Genomic DNA, 17,632 nt, shown 5'->3' with positions numbered 1-17,632 from the left:
CCTCTGGAGAAGCATCCTCTAGACTATTTGAAGACAGCCACCTAATTAACAAGTAATGGATAAAATGCTATGGGTCAAACTGTGTTTAAATGCTTGAGCTGCCACAATGCCCACGGCAGCTCAACTGCAGCCAAAGTTTCAAAAAGTACTACTCTCATACATATCTGGAATTTGTAGTTCGTAGCATAAAGCCTCTTCTTATATGCCATTTTAAAACAATCTACTTTTATATATATTGTATGGAGCCATTAAGCTCATAGCCAAGACAACCTTCCTGTTTAAATCAAGCTAGAAATGTTAACAAGTCAGTTGGAAAAGCAGTTTTTAACTAATGGCGGTATCCTAATATGCTAATTCATGTTAGTTTAATTAGTTAGCCACTGATAAAATCTGATAATGACAGTTTTCATTTTAACCAGAAAAAACATGGCTCGCTCATTTTTATGCTGGGAATTAAGGACCCATTGTTCTAGTGATAATAACAGTAATCAGAAGGGTGCAGGGACGTCGTCGTCTCTCCTTGTTATCAACCTGCAGGATTTTCTCATTTATCTCTCAGGTGTAGCACGCACACTGTATTCTAGGTTTGGCACAAAAATGGTATCGGAAACACACTTTAAAAAAACCTCTCTGCAATTCACATGTTTATGCATATCAACACTAGGGCTGCCACGATTAGTCGACTAGTCACGATTACGTCGACTATCAAAATCGTCGACGACTGATTTAATAGTCGACGTGTCATTTGAAGCTTTGTAAGATCCCAAAAGCAGGAATAAGTAGCAGGATTTAAGAGTGTAATAACGGACTGAAACAGAAGATGGCAGCACTGCATGTACAAGGATGCCAGCTGCCGTTAAACCCCGAAGAAGAAGAAACTGTGTCCCAGAATTCATAGCGCGGCCCAGCGCAGTTGTCAACAATGGCGGCAGCTAGTTAGTTTTAATATTACTCTTATTATTCTTTCTGGGTCACAAAATAAACGTTTAACATATTTTCAGGCGAGAATGTAGCTGTGTAAACCTCAAATATCTGCTCAGTTTATCAAGACACCAAATATTTTCAAAAGCGCTCCGACGTTTTCGGAGGCGTCTGTTACCCACTAGCTCGATAGCTAGCCGGGGGCCATGAGAGCACCGGACTCCCGGCAGATCGTTTTCAAACCCACCGCCCTACTCAGGTTAAACATATACAAGTCACTTAGATAACTTAAAAATGTTATTGTTTGGCTTTTTTCAGTATTTTATTTGTTCCTGAGTAAATCGGCTGAGTTTATTAAACTCCACCGAAACAATCTGCACATTTAATTAGAATTCAATTAACTATCATCTTGTCTTTATTTTTAGTTAGCACAGACCTTAAACACTTAAAGCTGTAAGCTAATGATAGTTATATAAGAGCAGATGCTGCTGGTGCAATAAGCTGTACTTTTACGTTCAATGGATGATGATCTGATTAGTCGACTAATCGCAAAAATAATCGGTGACTAGTCGACTATCAAAATAATCGTTTGTGGCAGCCCTAATCAACACCCAAAAACTGTGCACACAATTCTGCTGGTTTTCTAACTTTACTTATCACAGGTACCAGAAGTTACGTTCTACTTCTGATCAATACCATTTTCTCACATATGTTGCATCATTGTTTTTATAAAGGAACAGAAAACTCCTTTGTCACAATAGGGTTGGATTCAAAACGATAGCCCGAGTTTTGCAGTTGGCGATAAGGCCAGCTCAATGGTGAACAACAGTTTGAGCTGTGCACCTGTCTGCGCTGTCCTGCCAAAACAGATACAAAGCATTTAGTAGAAAAAGTGCTAGGGGAAGGGCTTGGAAAAATATAGATGGGAGGTTTGGTTGTGAGCATGTGGTGGTGAGATGAAAAACACAGCACTGTAAGAAATAAATAAATAAAAGGCTTTCTACACTTGCTGGTTCAACGAGTTCTTTCCACATGTGGGTAATAAGGATGGAGGTAATAACTGCAGTCAGTCGACAGGAGAGTCGGGAAAAGTGCCCCAGATATGTGCTGATAAGAGTTCAGTCTAGAGCTGGGCGATATGAGATTTTTTCATATCACGATATGTTTTTTTCATTTCAGGCGATAACGATATCTATCACGATATAAGCCAAATAACTATATTTGTAAGATTTAAATGTGCCGTTGCTCACAAGTAAAATGTGAAATAATCAGCAGCTTGTTTTTATTTAAATATTTATTTCCCATAATAAGTTCAACAGGGTAGATGTACTTAAGGAACATGAGACTTTTCCAGATAAATAAAGGCAAATATTGCAAACTACACAAAAGGCAGCCGCTAAAGCGTTTAAGTTTCAAAATAGAACAAACGAAACAGACTAAATTGTCAATTCCACTTAGAAACAAAATATTAATTCTAAAAATAAATCTTAGTTTGTTTTACAGAAGAACAGACAAAACTGACTAACTTTTGTCAATATCAAATAAACTGAGAACTAAAAGGAAATTCTCAATCTCCCCTTGTTGTATAGCTTAGCTTTTCAAACAGTTTTAACAGTTACTTTAGTCTGACAAAAGCCGAATGACGAATTAGCGCTTCCAGTCAGAGACTGAGGCTACGTCCACACGTACACGGGTATTTTTGAAAACGGAGATTTTCCGTTTTCGTTTTAAAAAATAATCCCGTCCACACATAAAGGCAGAAATGAAGGAAAACGCTGCTATGAACATGCCAAAGCAGCAGGTGGCGCTAGATTCCTAACCGTGCAGAAATGTTGGCCAATCAGAACTCTAGAAGCCTCGGTGGGAAAAAGTAAACAAAGCTGCGGCATAGAAGCAGAACCGAGTCGTAAGTGTGGAGGGACAGTAACTGTGTGTATATGTAAGCATTTAAACACTGCAGAGAGTAGAATTAACAGTAACAGTATTGTAGAAATTCATTTCACCGAAACAATAACGTGGCGCACAGTGTGACGCATGCACCAGTTTATTGTATTTCCAGACTTGCTTTCGGCACAATTTACAGTGCACGCTACTCTGTTTTTTGTCAGACTTGAAATAGCCGAAATACCTTCACACTACGGAACTTCTATGGCTCTTCCGTTCGACAATCTCTCCGGCATTGGAACCATCATCTGTTTTCTCTTCGGTCACGCTCGGTTGATTTTTCTAGTCGGCGCACTCATTTCCTCCATTACCCGCTGGCTGCTTCCCAAACAAACACACGTGCGGCTTGGCACTTGTGCTGTACGTAACAAGTCACGCGACGTGACGCTGCGGCTGTGATTGGTTCGGCTCTGCGCTACTTAATTTGGATTGGCTGACCTTTTAAAAAAAAAAAAAAAAAAGAGGACAAGAGCGGCGAGGTCGATCGCGATAGCTTAATTTCTCTATCGAGTAAAAGTTATATCGCGATACATATCGTTATCGTTCTATCGCCCAGCTCTAGTTCAGTCCCAAGGCATATTTACTGTGATGGTGCATAGTATTGTTCTTTTTAAATATCCGATGATGGTGTGAAATTTTGAAGCTAATGTGGAGAAGATGAAGTAAATCTTTGCAGTGAAACTACTTAATAATACCAACTTTAATCTATTACTGTCTGCCTATTCTCTGATTCACAGAACAAACTGCCACCTAACAATATATGCCCTGTGTTTGATTGACTGAGCTAAATTTGCCATGTTGCGCTAAGGGCTCTGTGTTGACAGCACTCTGTGAATAAGACATACTTAGACTACTCCTTGTGGACACAATTATGCGAGTTGAGGTTTTACTCTCTTACCCAACAGTTTCTATTATCTCCAGTGTCCAACTTAAAGAAGCAGTCATTTTCAATCATAATCCAGGAGCTTCCAGCAGGCTGTCATGGGAGCGATGTGCTGCAGTGGAAATATGCCCCATTAAGATTGTGCCGCCGTTCTGTTAATGCTTTCGCTTCCATTTAAAATAATTCATGCTTTGGAATAAGAAAAATGTGTAAATACTTTTTTGTGAAACCTCCTGAGAAGGATCAAGGTCTTCGTCATTCCCCCAAAGACACCAGATCATTATACCAAAGACAACCGAGGAAGCTCTCATTACAGCATCATGGTGAGGTGACCGCAGGCGGCACACCTGATGGATCTGTCTATCTGACACCGTTTCTTCACTTCCAAGGGTAGGAGACAGCAGGAGCTTGATGATGAGGCGTGGTGATGTTGAGGAGGTTTATGTGATGAAGGCCAATTAGAGAGCAAATCTCACACCTTTTCCCCTTTGCGTCTAAAAGCCGCATCTGCCAGCGAGCAGAGAGTGCCGCGTCACGCTTGCCACCCGGCACATTCACATCTGTGTCCTGCCCTGTCAGTCAACCCCCTCCCACACTCCCTCACCCTCAGATGAAAACGCGCACACCTCTCTAACATATGGATTATACACTCAATTTTACACCTTGAAATCCTATTTCCAGCAGGCGGTGTACTTTGTGCTGACCCCGAGTTGCCAGGTTTTTCTGACCTACAGTCTTGGCTTGGAGAAAGTGGGATGAAGTAGAGGGGAGTGGGACAGGAAGGGCACATGGAGGAAGGGAAAAGAAAGGGGGCTGAGGTTTTAAGAAGAGTTGAGCCTCTGACGCAGATGGGGAGTGGAAACGGTTGCCATGGAAACCCGGCCCTGCCTCCAGTGAGTCAATGAGTAAGTGAGGAGAGGGAGAGCGGAGTAAATGGATGGATGAAAGAAAGTGAGCTTTTGACTAGAGGTATTTGTCTGATCTGCTTAACCTTCTTCACAAAGACTGACAAAATAATATGCAAGCAGGCAAACAAGCTCACGAGCAGCACGTTTTCCTGTTTTTCATGACCAGGATAAAAAAATAAATAAAATTAAATTTATAAAACACACAAACTGCTCTTCATTCATCTCCACACCAGGCCTCATCTCAGAGCTCCAGAGTAAGCAAGGCCACTCTGAGCTCCTCATTCAGGCTCACACTTCTACGGTTTATTGGGTTTCTCACAGAGATGCTAAATATTGAATGGCGGGGCACTGGGGAGCTGTTAGACTGTTCTTATTATCCTGATTATTGCCGTCATCTATCAGAAATCAGGCTATTAACCAGAAACACAGACATGTGACATGCTGCAAAAAAGAAAGCAGGGCCAATCACAGATACCTGTGTGATCTTACAAGTTACATACTGGACTTGCAAATCTTCTTTGCAATGAAATGCACACACGCACAGCAAAAAATCCAAATCAAAACAAAACAAAACAAAACAACAACAGGACTCAGGGAGAAAAGAATGAGGGGACGAAGTAAAGATAAAGACGGAGCAGCAGAGCAGCAGGAAAGGAAAGGAAAGCCGGAGAGAAAGTCATATTTCCTGCTATGCTGCAAGACTTCAGAATGATCCAACTGACAACTGTGGATAGGCAGATGGACGTCGAGTATGTCTCTCTCTCTCATTAGTAAACACCATCCATATTGTGCACGGCTGCCCCGGCCATTAACGCAAAGTCAGTGTCCCTGTAGGCGTCAAACTCCCCATTAACTCACAGTATCAATCTCTACTTCCTGCTATTTAAGCATATGTTGTTTGCACATGCATGTAAAGGCCAAAGAAAACAAACACATTCACACATTAATGCAAAGACTCATAAGAGGCAACTTGTGGGCATTAAAAACACATGCGGGAGTATCCAATCACACCGGTCATAAACTTTACGTCTCCATTAGCGGATGTTCGCTGAAACGCTCTTTCTTCAAGAGGCCCACCTCTGCTATCAAATTGCTTGTCGCATTCTTTGCAAGGTAGCCAAGCTGTTAGCAGTGAAGGCAGGGTTCCCAAAAGGATCACAGTGTGGGGTTCTATAATTGGGCAATAGCTTCTGTAACAAGGAAAAAATTGTCCAGCAGCTGGTATATTAACATAGATTTCGTGCTTACAGGTATACACATGTCCCTTAGTTTGAATTGTGGATAATGCTGCAAATGCTATTTAATGGCAGCTATTGTATTTACGAGATAAGAGCTATCACTTAATGTCATTCCCATTTACAACAAACTTTTGGTGTTGCAGCTCAGCGGTAGCGTCTTGCGTTGGTCTCTGGTGACGTCTGCTCAGTGTTTCAAACATTAATATAAAATAAAACAATGTTCTAAATATGTTGCTTTTATATTCCAAAGAGTTACATTGGAAAGCAGATTACAATACAATTCATCTTGACATAATGTCATAGTTACTAAAATACATTACATTAATTTGTTCTGTAACAATACAGCACACTAAGTCTGTGGTTGGGTTATTTTACGATCATAGAGCAATGTTGTCACAATGTCACCATTTGCCGCTTACGACATTCTTACCTAACAGGCAATGTATTTAAATTGTGATGATTTAAACTGTTTAATACAATTTAACACTTCTGTGAGTGCTAGAGGCCATCACTGCTTTGAACTGTGCGATAGTCACCGCAACAAACTGTAAAAAAGAAGTCCGACCATACGGACGGAGGAAATTACCTACCCGTTGCACTTCATGATTATACATTTTTTTCCTCATAAAGTCTTTTTTAATACAACGTGATGTTTATTTTGCCTATTTATGTTCAAAGTGGTGGGAAATAATACATATAATGAAGAATGGTATGCCTTCTGGCATGGCTACCAGGCCAAGGATAAGTCTCCATTATGTGAGAGTGCAGTATCTTTTGCAGTCAGATCAACCTTGTCATGTCCAGGTTTAAAAATATGGTAAGGCAGATATGCTCAGCTTCCATCCATCCATCCATCAATACAATGTCTAGGACACAGGAAACACCTCACTTAAGAGACACCAAAGAGGCATCCTATATGTATGTGTTTAAGTCCCAGCGTGACATTAGGTATCGCGCAGGCATTAAAACCAGAGGAATACAAGTATATCAATCCCTGCCCACCAGTTCTCACTTAAGACAGCGAATGACTGGAACACCTCAAACCATATGAACCCCAGTGGCTCATCCTGTGGCAGGTGGGCCCATAGGAGGTTTCAAAACAGATCATGGTCTATTCCATTATAAGGACCAAATTTTCTATTTCTATAATTAATTCAGTAATAGCCTACTATTAAACACTAATAGTCTGCTCCACTGGCTCCTGACTCTGGGCTGGGACCCTACAAAGTCTAGTAATTTAAAACAAAAAAAGGGAGAGTGGAAGATTATTAACATTAATGGAAACAGAACAGATAAATTAAATTATATTACTCAGACTCTATTTTGATCTTTGCCTTTTTTTCTTGTGGATTATTGGATCATTTCTGGCATTTTAAGCTTTTGTATAGACGGCTTAAACCAACATTTTGTTACAAATAGACACTCTAGATCTTGTTCTAAGAGGACATGTTACTTACATTTCTAAGAAGTTGAAAGGAAGTGACAAACTGAGCATCTCCTCCCTTTTCTACCTCCAGATGGCCTCCTGATCATCAGCTCTATTATTCAGAGACCATCAATGACACCACGTAACTAAGTGCTTTATTGCGTCCACTGAGATAAAAAGGAGTGCTTGAAGTGTTCTTGTATGAAGAAAGTAAAGTAAAAGAGAAAAATCAGCCAGGCAAGGAAAAACAACAAGAGACGAACAAATATAATAAGTACATGAAAGACTGAGTGGCTTCTGGGAAATGAGTCATATTATCCTGATGACCTTGATATTTTTAACACATTTTTGTTTCCCTGTAACTGAGGCACTGTGCATATTTATATTTGATTTGGTATTCGATGGGGAAACAAGAGTAACATTTGTATTTTTTTAATCTTTCAGTTGACCTTCAAGTTATTTACTCTAAATATCTAAACACTTGTAAATTAGTTCAAATATTTATAGCATCTTTCAAATAACTTTCTGCTCAGCTGTGACGTTATTAAATGAAAGCACAGTCAGGAGTCACTCTGTTGTTTCAAAATATATATTTACTCCATTGTCGTGTTCTTTCAATTCACTCTTACCTAAATAATTCATCCAATACAGCACACTTAGGTCTCATGACTAGTCTGCACACACCTTGTTTCACTCCGCTTTCTATCCCTCCCATCAAATCTATATGGATTACCAGAAGATAGGCCTGATTTCACATGGGCTCAGGCTATTAACGCTCTGACCTTGGATTTCAACCAGGCAATTTGTCTAAGAGCTGGCACAGCCTTAGCTGCCCTCGCCGACTCCATCCAAGCCTCACGATTGGTGTGAATGGCAGTAAGTCTCCTACTGTCTGCCCGTCAGCCTCCATCCCCACGAAAAATGTCCTTTCTTTACCATTCAAGGGTTACGTGTAAATTGTGATGATGAACTACTTCACATCATGCCTTTTCTCTCTCACCTCTCAACCTCCTTTAGATTCATCACACATCTCGGGAGTCTTCAGTGCAACTCTTTTTTTATCAGTTTGAGAGAGGGGGCTTTACTTCATGAATCTCCCAGTGGTTTGTCCACAATTAGCTCATTTAAGTCAAATGCTCAATTTAAACCTGGCATATTATCAGTATCCTAAAAGAAAGGTTTGCACAGTGTGTAAATATGAATAAAAACACAAACCAATGATTTGCTTGTCTTTTAATCTCATTGTTTACTAGAAATAGTACAAGCACAAAGAGAAAAACAAACTTTTGGCTGCTCTGTTATTGCATAGGAGTTGCCAAAATGAACGGATCTGCTTGTTTGATTTAGGATCCTCTCATTTTTCTGGGCTTGGGATCGGCACTGGGAGTACACTAGCTTGTGACGTGCCGAGGCTGGGTTTGTATTAACCCACCGCTAAGCAACTAAACGGTGCCAGTATAAAAACATAAAAGAGAAATTTTGTCTTTAGAAAAATAAGCTCATTTATGCCTGATTCATCTCTTCACTTTAAACTTTCTGCTGTTTGGAATCTGAAATAACTTGTTTGAAGGGGAAATGTCTTCCCATTCTTTACCATGGATAAGATTTCAGATGCTTAGTCGCAAAGGGACACTTGTTGTTGTTGTTGTTTTCCAATAAAATAATCTTGCATCGCTTAACTTTAAAATGTTGTCTGAATGGCAGCACATGTTGCTCTAAAACTTGTAGATATCACTGAGTATTAATGGTGCCTTCATAGATGTGCAAGTTACAACCTACTGTACTACTAAAGCCACTCTGGACTTGGAGGACTGGAGGACAACGTTCAATCATCAGACCACATGACAGTTTTCCAGTTGTCCTCTCTCTGGCCAGAGAAGGTAGCATAGTGTTTCTGGGTCTAGTTTATATTATACAGTATATGTTTTTTTTTTTCCTTGGTAGAGACTTAGGATACATTTGAGACAAACTGAGTTTTCAGAACTGTTTCTTCAGCCCATGCAGTGATTTTCTAACGCAGTGCCACCTGAGAGGCTTTCAGTATTGGTTTTCAGCCTTATCTTCTGCCTACAGATTTCTTTGGCTTCACGAATTGATTAATGATATGACTGTATGAGACAATATCACTAAAGTCTTTGCAACTATGTTATTAGCTAGGTTATTCTTAGCTAATCCATTTCACACAGCATCCCAATTTTTTTTGAAAACAGATGCGTACACAGGACATTTGAGACTGTTGGAAGGATTTTTCTCATAAGAAAATAAAGTACAAATGAATCTGGTTGAAATACACTCCAGTTGAAGACCAACTCCAGATGTGTCTTGTCCACGTTGATTGCTTCGCAGTCATAGTGCATTGTTTCTTCTCAATAACATATGTTTTCCATATTTAAAAAAAGAACACATCTATGCATCCAGATATAAAAAGCCTAGTTCAGTCATGACTAAGCCCTCTTCCTGTCAGCAGCACTAAAGCCCATTGTTAAACCTTCATTAATGCACCAGTTAACCTCTCTTTGCCATTTCACTATGTGGTTATGTGTATACAGCCCGTGTCCCTATCATCAAGCTTCATCCCCTTTCCCCCGTTCCTTTTCGGATTTCTTTCCCTCTATTTGTTCCTCCATTTGTTCTCAGCCTTTACTGTTCACCTCTTCTCTATCTTCACTGCCTCACTGGCAGTTGCTCTATGAGTGGTTATCAGAGAAAATGATGCTTGTATTGTAATATAAATAGGTCTCTTTTTGTTTCTCCTGCTGCATTCTGTGCAGTCAGGGAGACATAAAAGTGGTTCCAGTGATATTTGCCTGCACCTAGGCTTGAAGAATGCACCTCCATTAGGGGATTCAGGGGGGAGTTAGCCACTAGACAGCTGGGTCTAAATGCACAGCTAGGCTAACAAACAGTGTGCACAGATAAGAGTTTACAGACAAACACCCTTTAATATCACAGTCCTTTAATGGACGGCTGAACATCCAGGAAACAAAAAGCAAACAGGAATCAGAATAATACTTACTAAATATTGTGTTTTCTTAGCCCTAGCACATATAACATTGTGCGATAACCTGATAAAAGAAAATGTCTTCCAGCATACAATATTTAAGACTTAGATAAGCATTCAGTTTAAAAAGCTATCCTGAACCAAGAACACCAAGTATCAATAGCTTAAAGCCCTCCAAATCTTATCTTTGATTGTCTACAGAGCACTTGGTTGCAGCTCTGTGTTCTTGTGAGGCAGTTAATGCAGCTAATTAGAGACAGAGCTGCAGTAAACATTTGATTTTAAAGAGTCGAACTTCCAGACAAGGCTGATTCCAGCTAAACTAACACTCCAGCAGCTCAATCGATCACCGCACAGATAGATATTTGGGGGATTTGGGGCTGAAAGCAAAGGGACATGGCAAACAGGGAAAGAAAATATCACATCACGTACTCACATCAGAAAGAAAATTCAGTATATTCAGCACATACCGCGCTTGAAAAATACTCAGAGGGGAAACAGTTCACGCGAAGCAAGAAGCTGGATCGAACTGTCGGGATGCCCCTGTTGGCCCCCTGTTCCTCCCACCCTCTCTGCATGTGTATGAGTTCTGCTGCATTCAAGCACTAGACAATGTACGCAGCGGACTATACACAACAACCTATTAGTTTGTTACATTTTCTGCAGCTCCAGAAACCAACCACCTGCAAGAGTACTGCCTGCCCTCAGGCTTGCTCTCTGTCAGCGGGGTATGTATGAAATTGCCTGAAAATGTGGTAATATGTTGAACTTGACCTCAGCTTTAGATCTATACAGTCCATTGCTCTTGAGCTTTTGAAAAAAACACAACAGACTGCACAGCTGCCAAAGATGAATCATTAACACAAAGTGAGAGAAGACAAACCTGTTGTTATTATATAATTGGATGTTGTGGCTTTCAGTGAGTTTTATACAAAAAAGTTTAGGGTTTAGGGTTAGTGATAACTCTCAAGGCTTCTGCAGCAGTACATTTTTCCACATTAGAATACAGTTAGAATACATTAGAATATAAAATTGCAAAAAAAGAAAAAAAATCATAGCCTATATCTTTTTTTTAAAGTTGCAGGAAATGTAGACAGCCAAATTCATGGCAGGAAACATTTTTGCAACTGAAAATATCACAACAGTGCACATAAATGGCTCCACTCACTCCACTTGAAGGGTAAACATTGCTGCTGTCTCTAGTTGGCAACAGAACTGTTAGCAAGCTAAACAAAGTATTCAATCCATATGTATACACACACACACACACGCACAGGTATTTTGGTAAAGTGTGCTCTGGTCTTTCATCCACATGTGAATGGTGTTTCGGGCCACTAAAATCAAAGCTTTTGAAAAAATACTTCAGTGTTTCGATGAGGAAAAGGAATTTTTGTCTTGCAATGTCAAAGGTGTGCACCTTTATCTCCTTTTTTTAATGTTAAATTGTGCACATTGCTATCATCTCCAGCCTTCCGATTGGCTAACAATTCATACAGTTAGGGTTATATCACCACATGTTGCTTTTGACTGTGCTCTTAGTGTCTCTATGTGAAAATCTCCATCTTAAAAAAATACCTGCATTTGTATGTGTGGATGTAGTCTCATATTTGTTAATCTACAACAACTGACAAATAACCTGGCATACACCTCTGAAGGAGAGCAACGTGTAAACATGGTTTGATGAGGTGCGTGGACAATCAAAAGAAAAAAGGAATTAGGAAAAGAATGCCGCTGGTGCTAGCGGTGCTAATTTCAGCAACACTTGGAAACCAACCTGACATCATAAGTTTGCAATATTATGCACACATTATGCAATATGTCACAATTTTCAACAAAATTTACAATGTGATTTGATCACTGAACAATGTGATTATTGGCTTTAAATTGCTCTTAAATACGTCATCCTGGGCTCAAATTTTGAAGTTTGATATTGTAAGACTAGTCTGCTTGTCATCTCATTTTTTTCTCTCTTTAATTAATTTACAGGCATGCTTAACCTTGATGTCATCAGTGACATCACTGTGGTCTGAAACCTCGTCACAAAAAGTGGGTATTTAAACACCATGTAGAGGGCAATGAAAGATGCTATTGAACAGTGTGGGACACTGGAGATCCACATGCAGACATTAGGCCTACTTACAGCTCTGTTACACAGCTGAACTGACAAGGTGGATCTATGGTTGATCTGAGGCAGCCAAAGTCATCCTATGTCAGGCAAGGTCCAATGTGGCCAAAAGAGAACTGCAGATGTGAGCCAAACACTCATTTCTGTCTTGTTTGTTGGCAACTTACCACATTCAAACTGTCACAGAGCGAACCTGGAGCTTTTACTGCCCCCTTTGAAATTGCACACTTGGCTTTATTGATGATCTACCCTTGGCAAAGCACTGAATGTAAGTGTCTCACTCAAGGAGGTGAGTGAAGGGAACAAGGATGGACAAAGGGAGGTCAGGTGAGCACAAGGTAACTCACAGGGGACGGTGCGGAGGTAGAGGTTGTCCCGGATGATCTGCTGCAGCTCGTGGTCCACTGAGCCTTTCTGGAAACGCAGGTTGAGGTAGTGGCGCAGGTCCTTGTCTATCACGCCCCCTGGAGGAACACAAAGGTCAATAATCAATAATCAAAAGCACCAAATTCAAATAAATGCAACTGCTCTAAGACTGATACCAAAATTTGTTCCAGTCAATTTATAGAAGGAAAGAGCCTAATCAGCCTTTGATCAGAAATGGGGACAGCTGGATGTGTTTGTGAATTATCCAGGCAAGGAAAATTGCTTGCCTCACACGTTTTTTTTTCTTTTCGTGCAAACCTCAACAACAAGCAGAGGAAGATCCAAACACTGCAGCATCAAATGACCCAGAATCTCCCAAGACCACAGTAAACAATTTAAATTCGCTGAAAATCCTACAATCCAAACACTAATGAACACACTCGGCACTCACAGATCCAGCATTTGTCAAGCGCGGCCACGGATTGGCGGAGGTATTAATTGGAGCTGTGGCCAAACACGTGTGGAGATATGTCTACACATAAATCAGCCACCAACTCCCCGAGGGGCTGTTTTTACTCCCTCTTATTTGCCCTCACCTGGGTTACCTCCCCCTTCTTTTCTCTGTGTCTCTCTAGCAATCCCAGCTCTGTAAATGGACTTCAGTTTAAAACCAGTGAATCCTGCTGGCTCAGCAGGACTGAGGGGGTTAAAAAGTGATCAAGGGACCACAGACAAATGGAGGTAAGGGATAAGCGGGAAGGAAGGCAAAAGCAATCCCGTGGCAGGGGTGGGGGGGTAGAAAGTAGCAAACTAAAACAAGCTTTACCTCCACCTCCTCCTTCTGCAACAAATACTCCATCTATCTACTCTGCCACACACTCGTTTAATCACATTTGAAATGGAGGCAAGACAGGACGGCTAAGTGGAGGAGGGGGAATGGTCGGCTGATGTTACTTAAGGGATTCCTCACGGTGTCGCTTTAGCCAACATACTTGTCATGTTTGTTACTCCTCTGCATGAACCGAGTGGATTTGACTAACCTTCAACATCCAGTTTGAAGCGGCAACTTGGCACAGTGCCACATACCACTTAGCTGCCCCCTTCTTTACCCCCGTGTGCTCCCGAGGCAACGACATCCACGCATGATATGTTGGAGAGCATGCATATCACCAGTGCACACATGTAGAGACGGGGGTATCCACACAATCGACTGTAAACGAGCTCAGAGGGAAGGTGGGTGAAATAGCAGCAAATATAATGAGTGGCACATTAATTCAAGAATAACCTAGTTTGGAAGTTTTCTGTCATACTGGGGATCAATTATTCAGCACATTCTGGTTCTTCACTTCTGTGTTCTTGAACTACACACACACACACACACACACACACACAAATACAGCAAGATGCATAAATCCCAAACTATTTCACGCAGCGTTGCATTATAATCATGCAAACCTGAAATACAGAGACCGGCTCCATCTGAGTCTCTGTCAAAGGTGTAGAGCAGTACAACCAGCCAATTTACATTTGCATAAGAAAAGAAGGCAAGCCGGTGAATCTGCATACTGAAAAGGTGACACACACACACACACACACACACACACACACACACACACACACACACAAAAGCACAAAAATTAAAACAGTGAATGGCACCTCTTCCACAGGCAGCGGTTGTGCATCCACTACACAGAGAGAGTCACAGTCCTCTTTCCACAGGTTTTGTGATGCAAATAATCTCCACTGGAGGTAATCTTGCGCTGTATCTCTCCCGATGGAATCCCCCCCCTCAAACAGTACTGTCCTGTCCCTCAGGTCCTCAACTCTGTCTCTGTTTGCCCAGTCCAGCAACTGCCAGTCAGCCCGCGAGCTGAATCACCTCTCTCTGCACTCCACAGAGGAGAGATGACACGGGCGAGCGCAGCAGAATGAGTGGTTGAGAAACACTGAAGCAAAGAGAGAGAGTGTGTGTGTGTGAGAGACGGTGGCAAAGCGGAGGGGAAGGGAAGTGTGTGATGCTGCGAGTGAGGGAGAGCGACTGTTGAAGCACAGCTTTGGCTGTGGGGACCGATCGCAATGAAATCCCTGGTTTTCCCTTCAGATTCGCAGGTCCTGCAACGCCCCCCATCTGCTGTACAGTGCACTACATGGGTTTTTATATGCCTATTGGTGAATAAAAGCAAATCTCTGCCACATCGTCTTCCTTGGCTTATAGCATCCAGATGGCTTGGAAATGACCATCTTCCACCATCAGAAACCATGTGGCGAAACTAAATAATATGCTTCAGCCAAACGCAGTGCTGTCTCACTCCCACAGAACAGTATTCCTACTAATTAATTTGCTGTTTGTTTACTCTGTGTTTAGAAACCCATAGCAATTTTTTCATTTCTGGTCACGTCATACGTGCCATCTTGGCAATGACATTTATTCTCTGTTTCAAATTGAATCTTTGTAAAGCTTTACAGCACACTGATGTTGATACTGATATAAAATCCCATATATGTAATGTTCCATTTTCTAAAACTTCCCACAATGTAAAAAAGGGTTTGGTTTTTTTAATGGTTTATCAGCAATAAGAAATGCATCTTTTTGCTCTTTGTGTTTCTTGAAGCAGAGCTGGATGTCTAGTTATGAACCAGAGACTAAACAGCAGTTTTCAATGAAAGAAGACGACGCATGAGTTCAGGAGCATGACCAGGAGTGAGCTTGTTTTTTTTCACATTTTTTCACATTTCACATTTCACTTTTCCACATTCACAAGGACGTGTACTGTGAATTCATCTTTCAGGATCAGACTGTCAGGGCAGAGTTCTACTGCAATTTCCTGAAGCGTTGGAGGTTAGACACTGGTCCCAAATCAACTAAACGGTTGTGCGTGCCATCGTGCCATTACCTTGCCGCGCGCAGGGCAATAAAAAATGTAGGAGCTTTTTGGAGGTTGCCAGATTTGACTCCCTGTGACTCCATCCTCTTCACCAAACTGAAATTCAAGTTGAAGGGTCACTGTTGTGATAGAGCGGAGATCAAACACTTGCAAGTGATCTGAATGGGACTTCCAGGCTAAAAATAGCAGCAATACTGGAACAAGAATACTACCTTGAAGGGAAAACAACCCAGGTAAAGGTTTTTGAGATATTTAACTTCTATTTGAGAGCGTAGACAGCAAAGCAGGGAGAAAATTACATAAAATACAGCAGCACGTAAACTAGGTGTGAGTTTTGATTTACACGGGAAGATGTGTACTAGTTTATATTCATACAGTTTAGCTATTGTCCCTAAACGAATCAGTCTCATTCCATTACTCGTGAAGTGGAATGGTTTTTATTATACACTATATTACCAAGTATTCAATTACTCATCCAAATCATTGACTTCAGGTGTTCCAATCCCATGCATGGCCACAGGTGTATGAAATCAAGCACCTACTGTAGGCATGCAGACTCCTTCTACAACCATTTGTGAAAGAATGGGTCGCTCTTAGGAGCTCAGTGAATTCCAGCGTTGTGGCATGATAGGATGCCACCTGCGCAACAACTCTAGTCGTGACATTGCCTCACTAGTAAATATTACACAGTCAAGTGTTAGTGGTAGCTAAGTGGAAGCGACAGGGGAACAAAAGGCACTCAGCTAGGAAATGGTAGGCCACTTTTTCAGTAGTTGCAAGTTGCCCACTAGTGCACAAAGCAAGGTCCATAAAGACATGGATGAGCAGGTTTGGTGTAGAAGAACATGACTGGCCTGTACAGAGTCCTGACCCTTAACCCAATAGAACACCTTTGGGGTGAATTACAGTGGAAACTGATCTCACAAATCTACTTCTGGAAGTATGGCCAAAAATTTCCATAAACAACAAGAATCAGTTAGAGCAACCACCACCACAGTCTCTACTCAATACATCCCAATATGTGGCCACAGATCCAAAAATAGATTGTGTGAGTATGTGGGCAGGTAAGAGTGCATAAGGGTGCAAATCAAGCAGCAACTCTATAGTCAATGAGGTGTATAAGGATGAAGGAGGTCTTTTAATGTGATGCAAAGTTGTTGTTTTTTTCCTGTTAAGGTGGTTCCTGACAGAGATGCCCTCATAACATCACAAAGCTGCCAATGGGGAAAGGTGAATGACAGAGCGAGCGTAAAAACAAGAGGGCTGGAGGAAGTACAAAAAAATGACTGCAAATTGACAGTACCCGAGGAAAATCCACTCGCTGATGCATTATCAGCTTAACATGAATCAAGCATTCACGTCTATTAGGCCGTTATTGCTTCCACTTTCACCTTGCGCAAATGGCTCCATGCACGCAAGACATGAAAAAGCATCTTAGCACGATGCAAAATGAAAAGACTCCTCCGTGCAGTTGAGGGAGCACTTCTGGTGTGTTTAGAGCCTAAATCAGATTTTTTTTATTACTGTTTCTAAAACAGATGGATGAAGGAAAATTGTTGTTGCTCTGCAGAAGAAGACAATTCCCTGTTTAAGCTCAGCAGGTGTCATGTAAATCCCCTGGGAGGCTGGGAGAGAGAGAAAGAGCAAACAGCCTGTGGAGAGTCAAAAAACAAGAGAGCAGCTGGTTCCTCCAGGGGATCAAGGTGTTATAAGAGTTAACTGCCTCATACCTAGGCACAAACCAGTCAAGCTCACAGAGGAGTTCTGGCTACCACTGCAAGATATTAAGGTGGAGGAAAAACTCTCAAGGACAGCAGTCTACTCTAAAAAGATGTCAGTTTTTAAATGCATGGCATATGGCATATGCCCTTTCAGTTCATTTGCCTTCAACAATTTAAACTAGGCTTGCAATGAATTATTCATGGTTGGTTGCAC

At 41.3% G+C, this 17,632-nt stretch overlaps 1 protein-coding gene across 12 annotated transcripts in view; it reads right to left on the bottom strand.

Moving 5' to 3' along the window:
* Positions 1-17,632, bottom strand: part of magi2a (membrane associated guanylate kinase, WW and PDZ domain containing 2a) — a 265,937-nt gene that overhangs the window by 175,649 nt on the left and 72,656 nt on the right. For 11 of the 12 annotated variants that reach the window (XM_085252260.1, XM_085252261.1, XM_085252262.1 and 8 more), the window contains exon 2: positions 12,794-12,910. In XM_085252260.1, coding sequence (XP_085108386.1) covers positions 12,794-12,910 — 117 coding nt within the window. Of the gene's footprint in view, positions 1-12,793; positions 12,911-14,468; positions 14,809-17,632 lie in introns of those variants that run through there. The other variant, XM_085252267.1, reaches the window with a different exon arrangement.

The sequence above is a fragment of the Mchenga conophoros genome, linkage group LG17 (genome assembly GCF_057382185.1).
Source record: "Mchenga conophoros isolate Kocher_MC1m ecotype Shallow Benthic linkage group LG17, M_conophoros_male_GT1.1, whole genome shotgun sequence".
Classification (NCBI taxonomy): Eukaryota; Metazoa; Chordata; class Actinopteri; order Cichliformes; family Cichlidae; genus Mchenga; species Mchenga conophoros.
The sequence above is the reverse complement of the archived record's forward strand: the minus strand, read 5'-3'. Positions and strand labels throughout refer to the sequence as shown.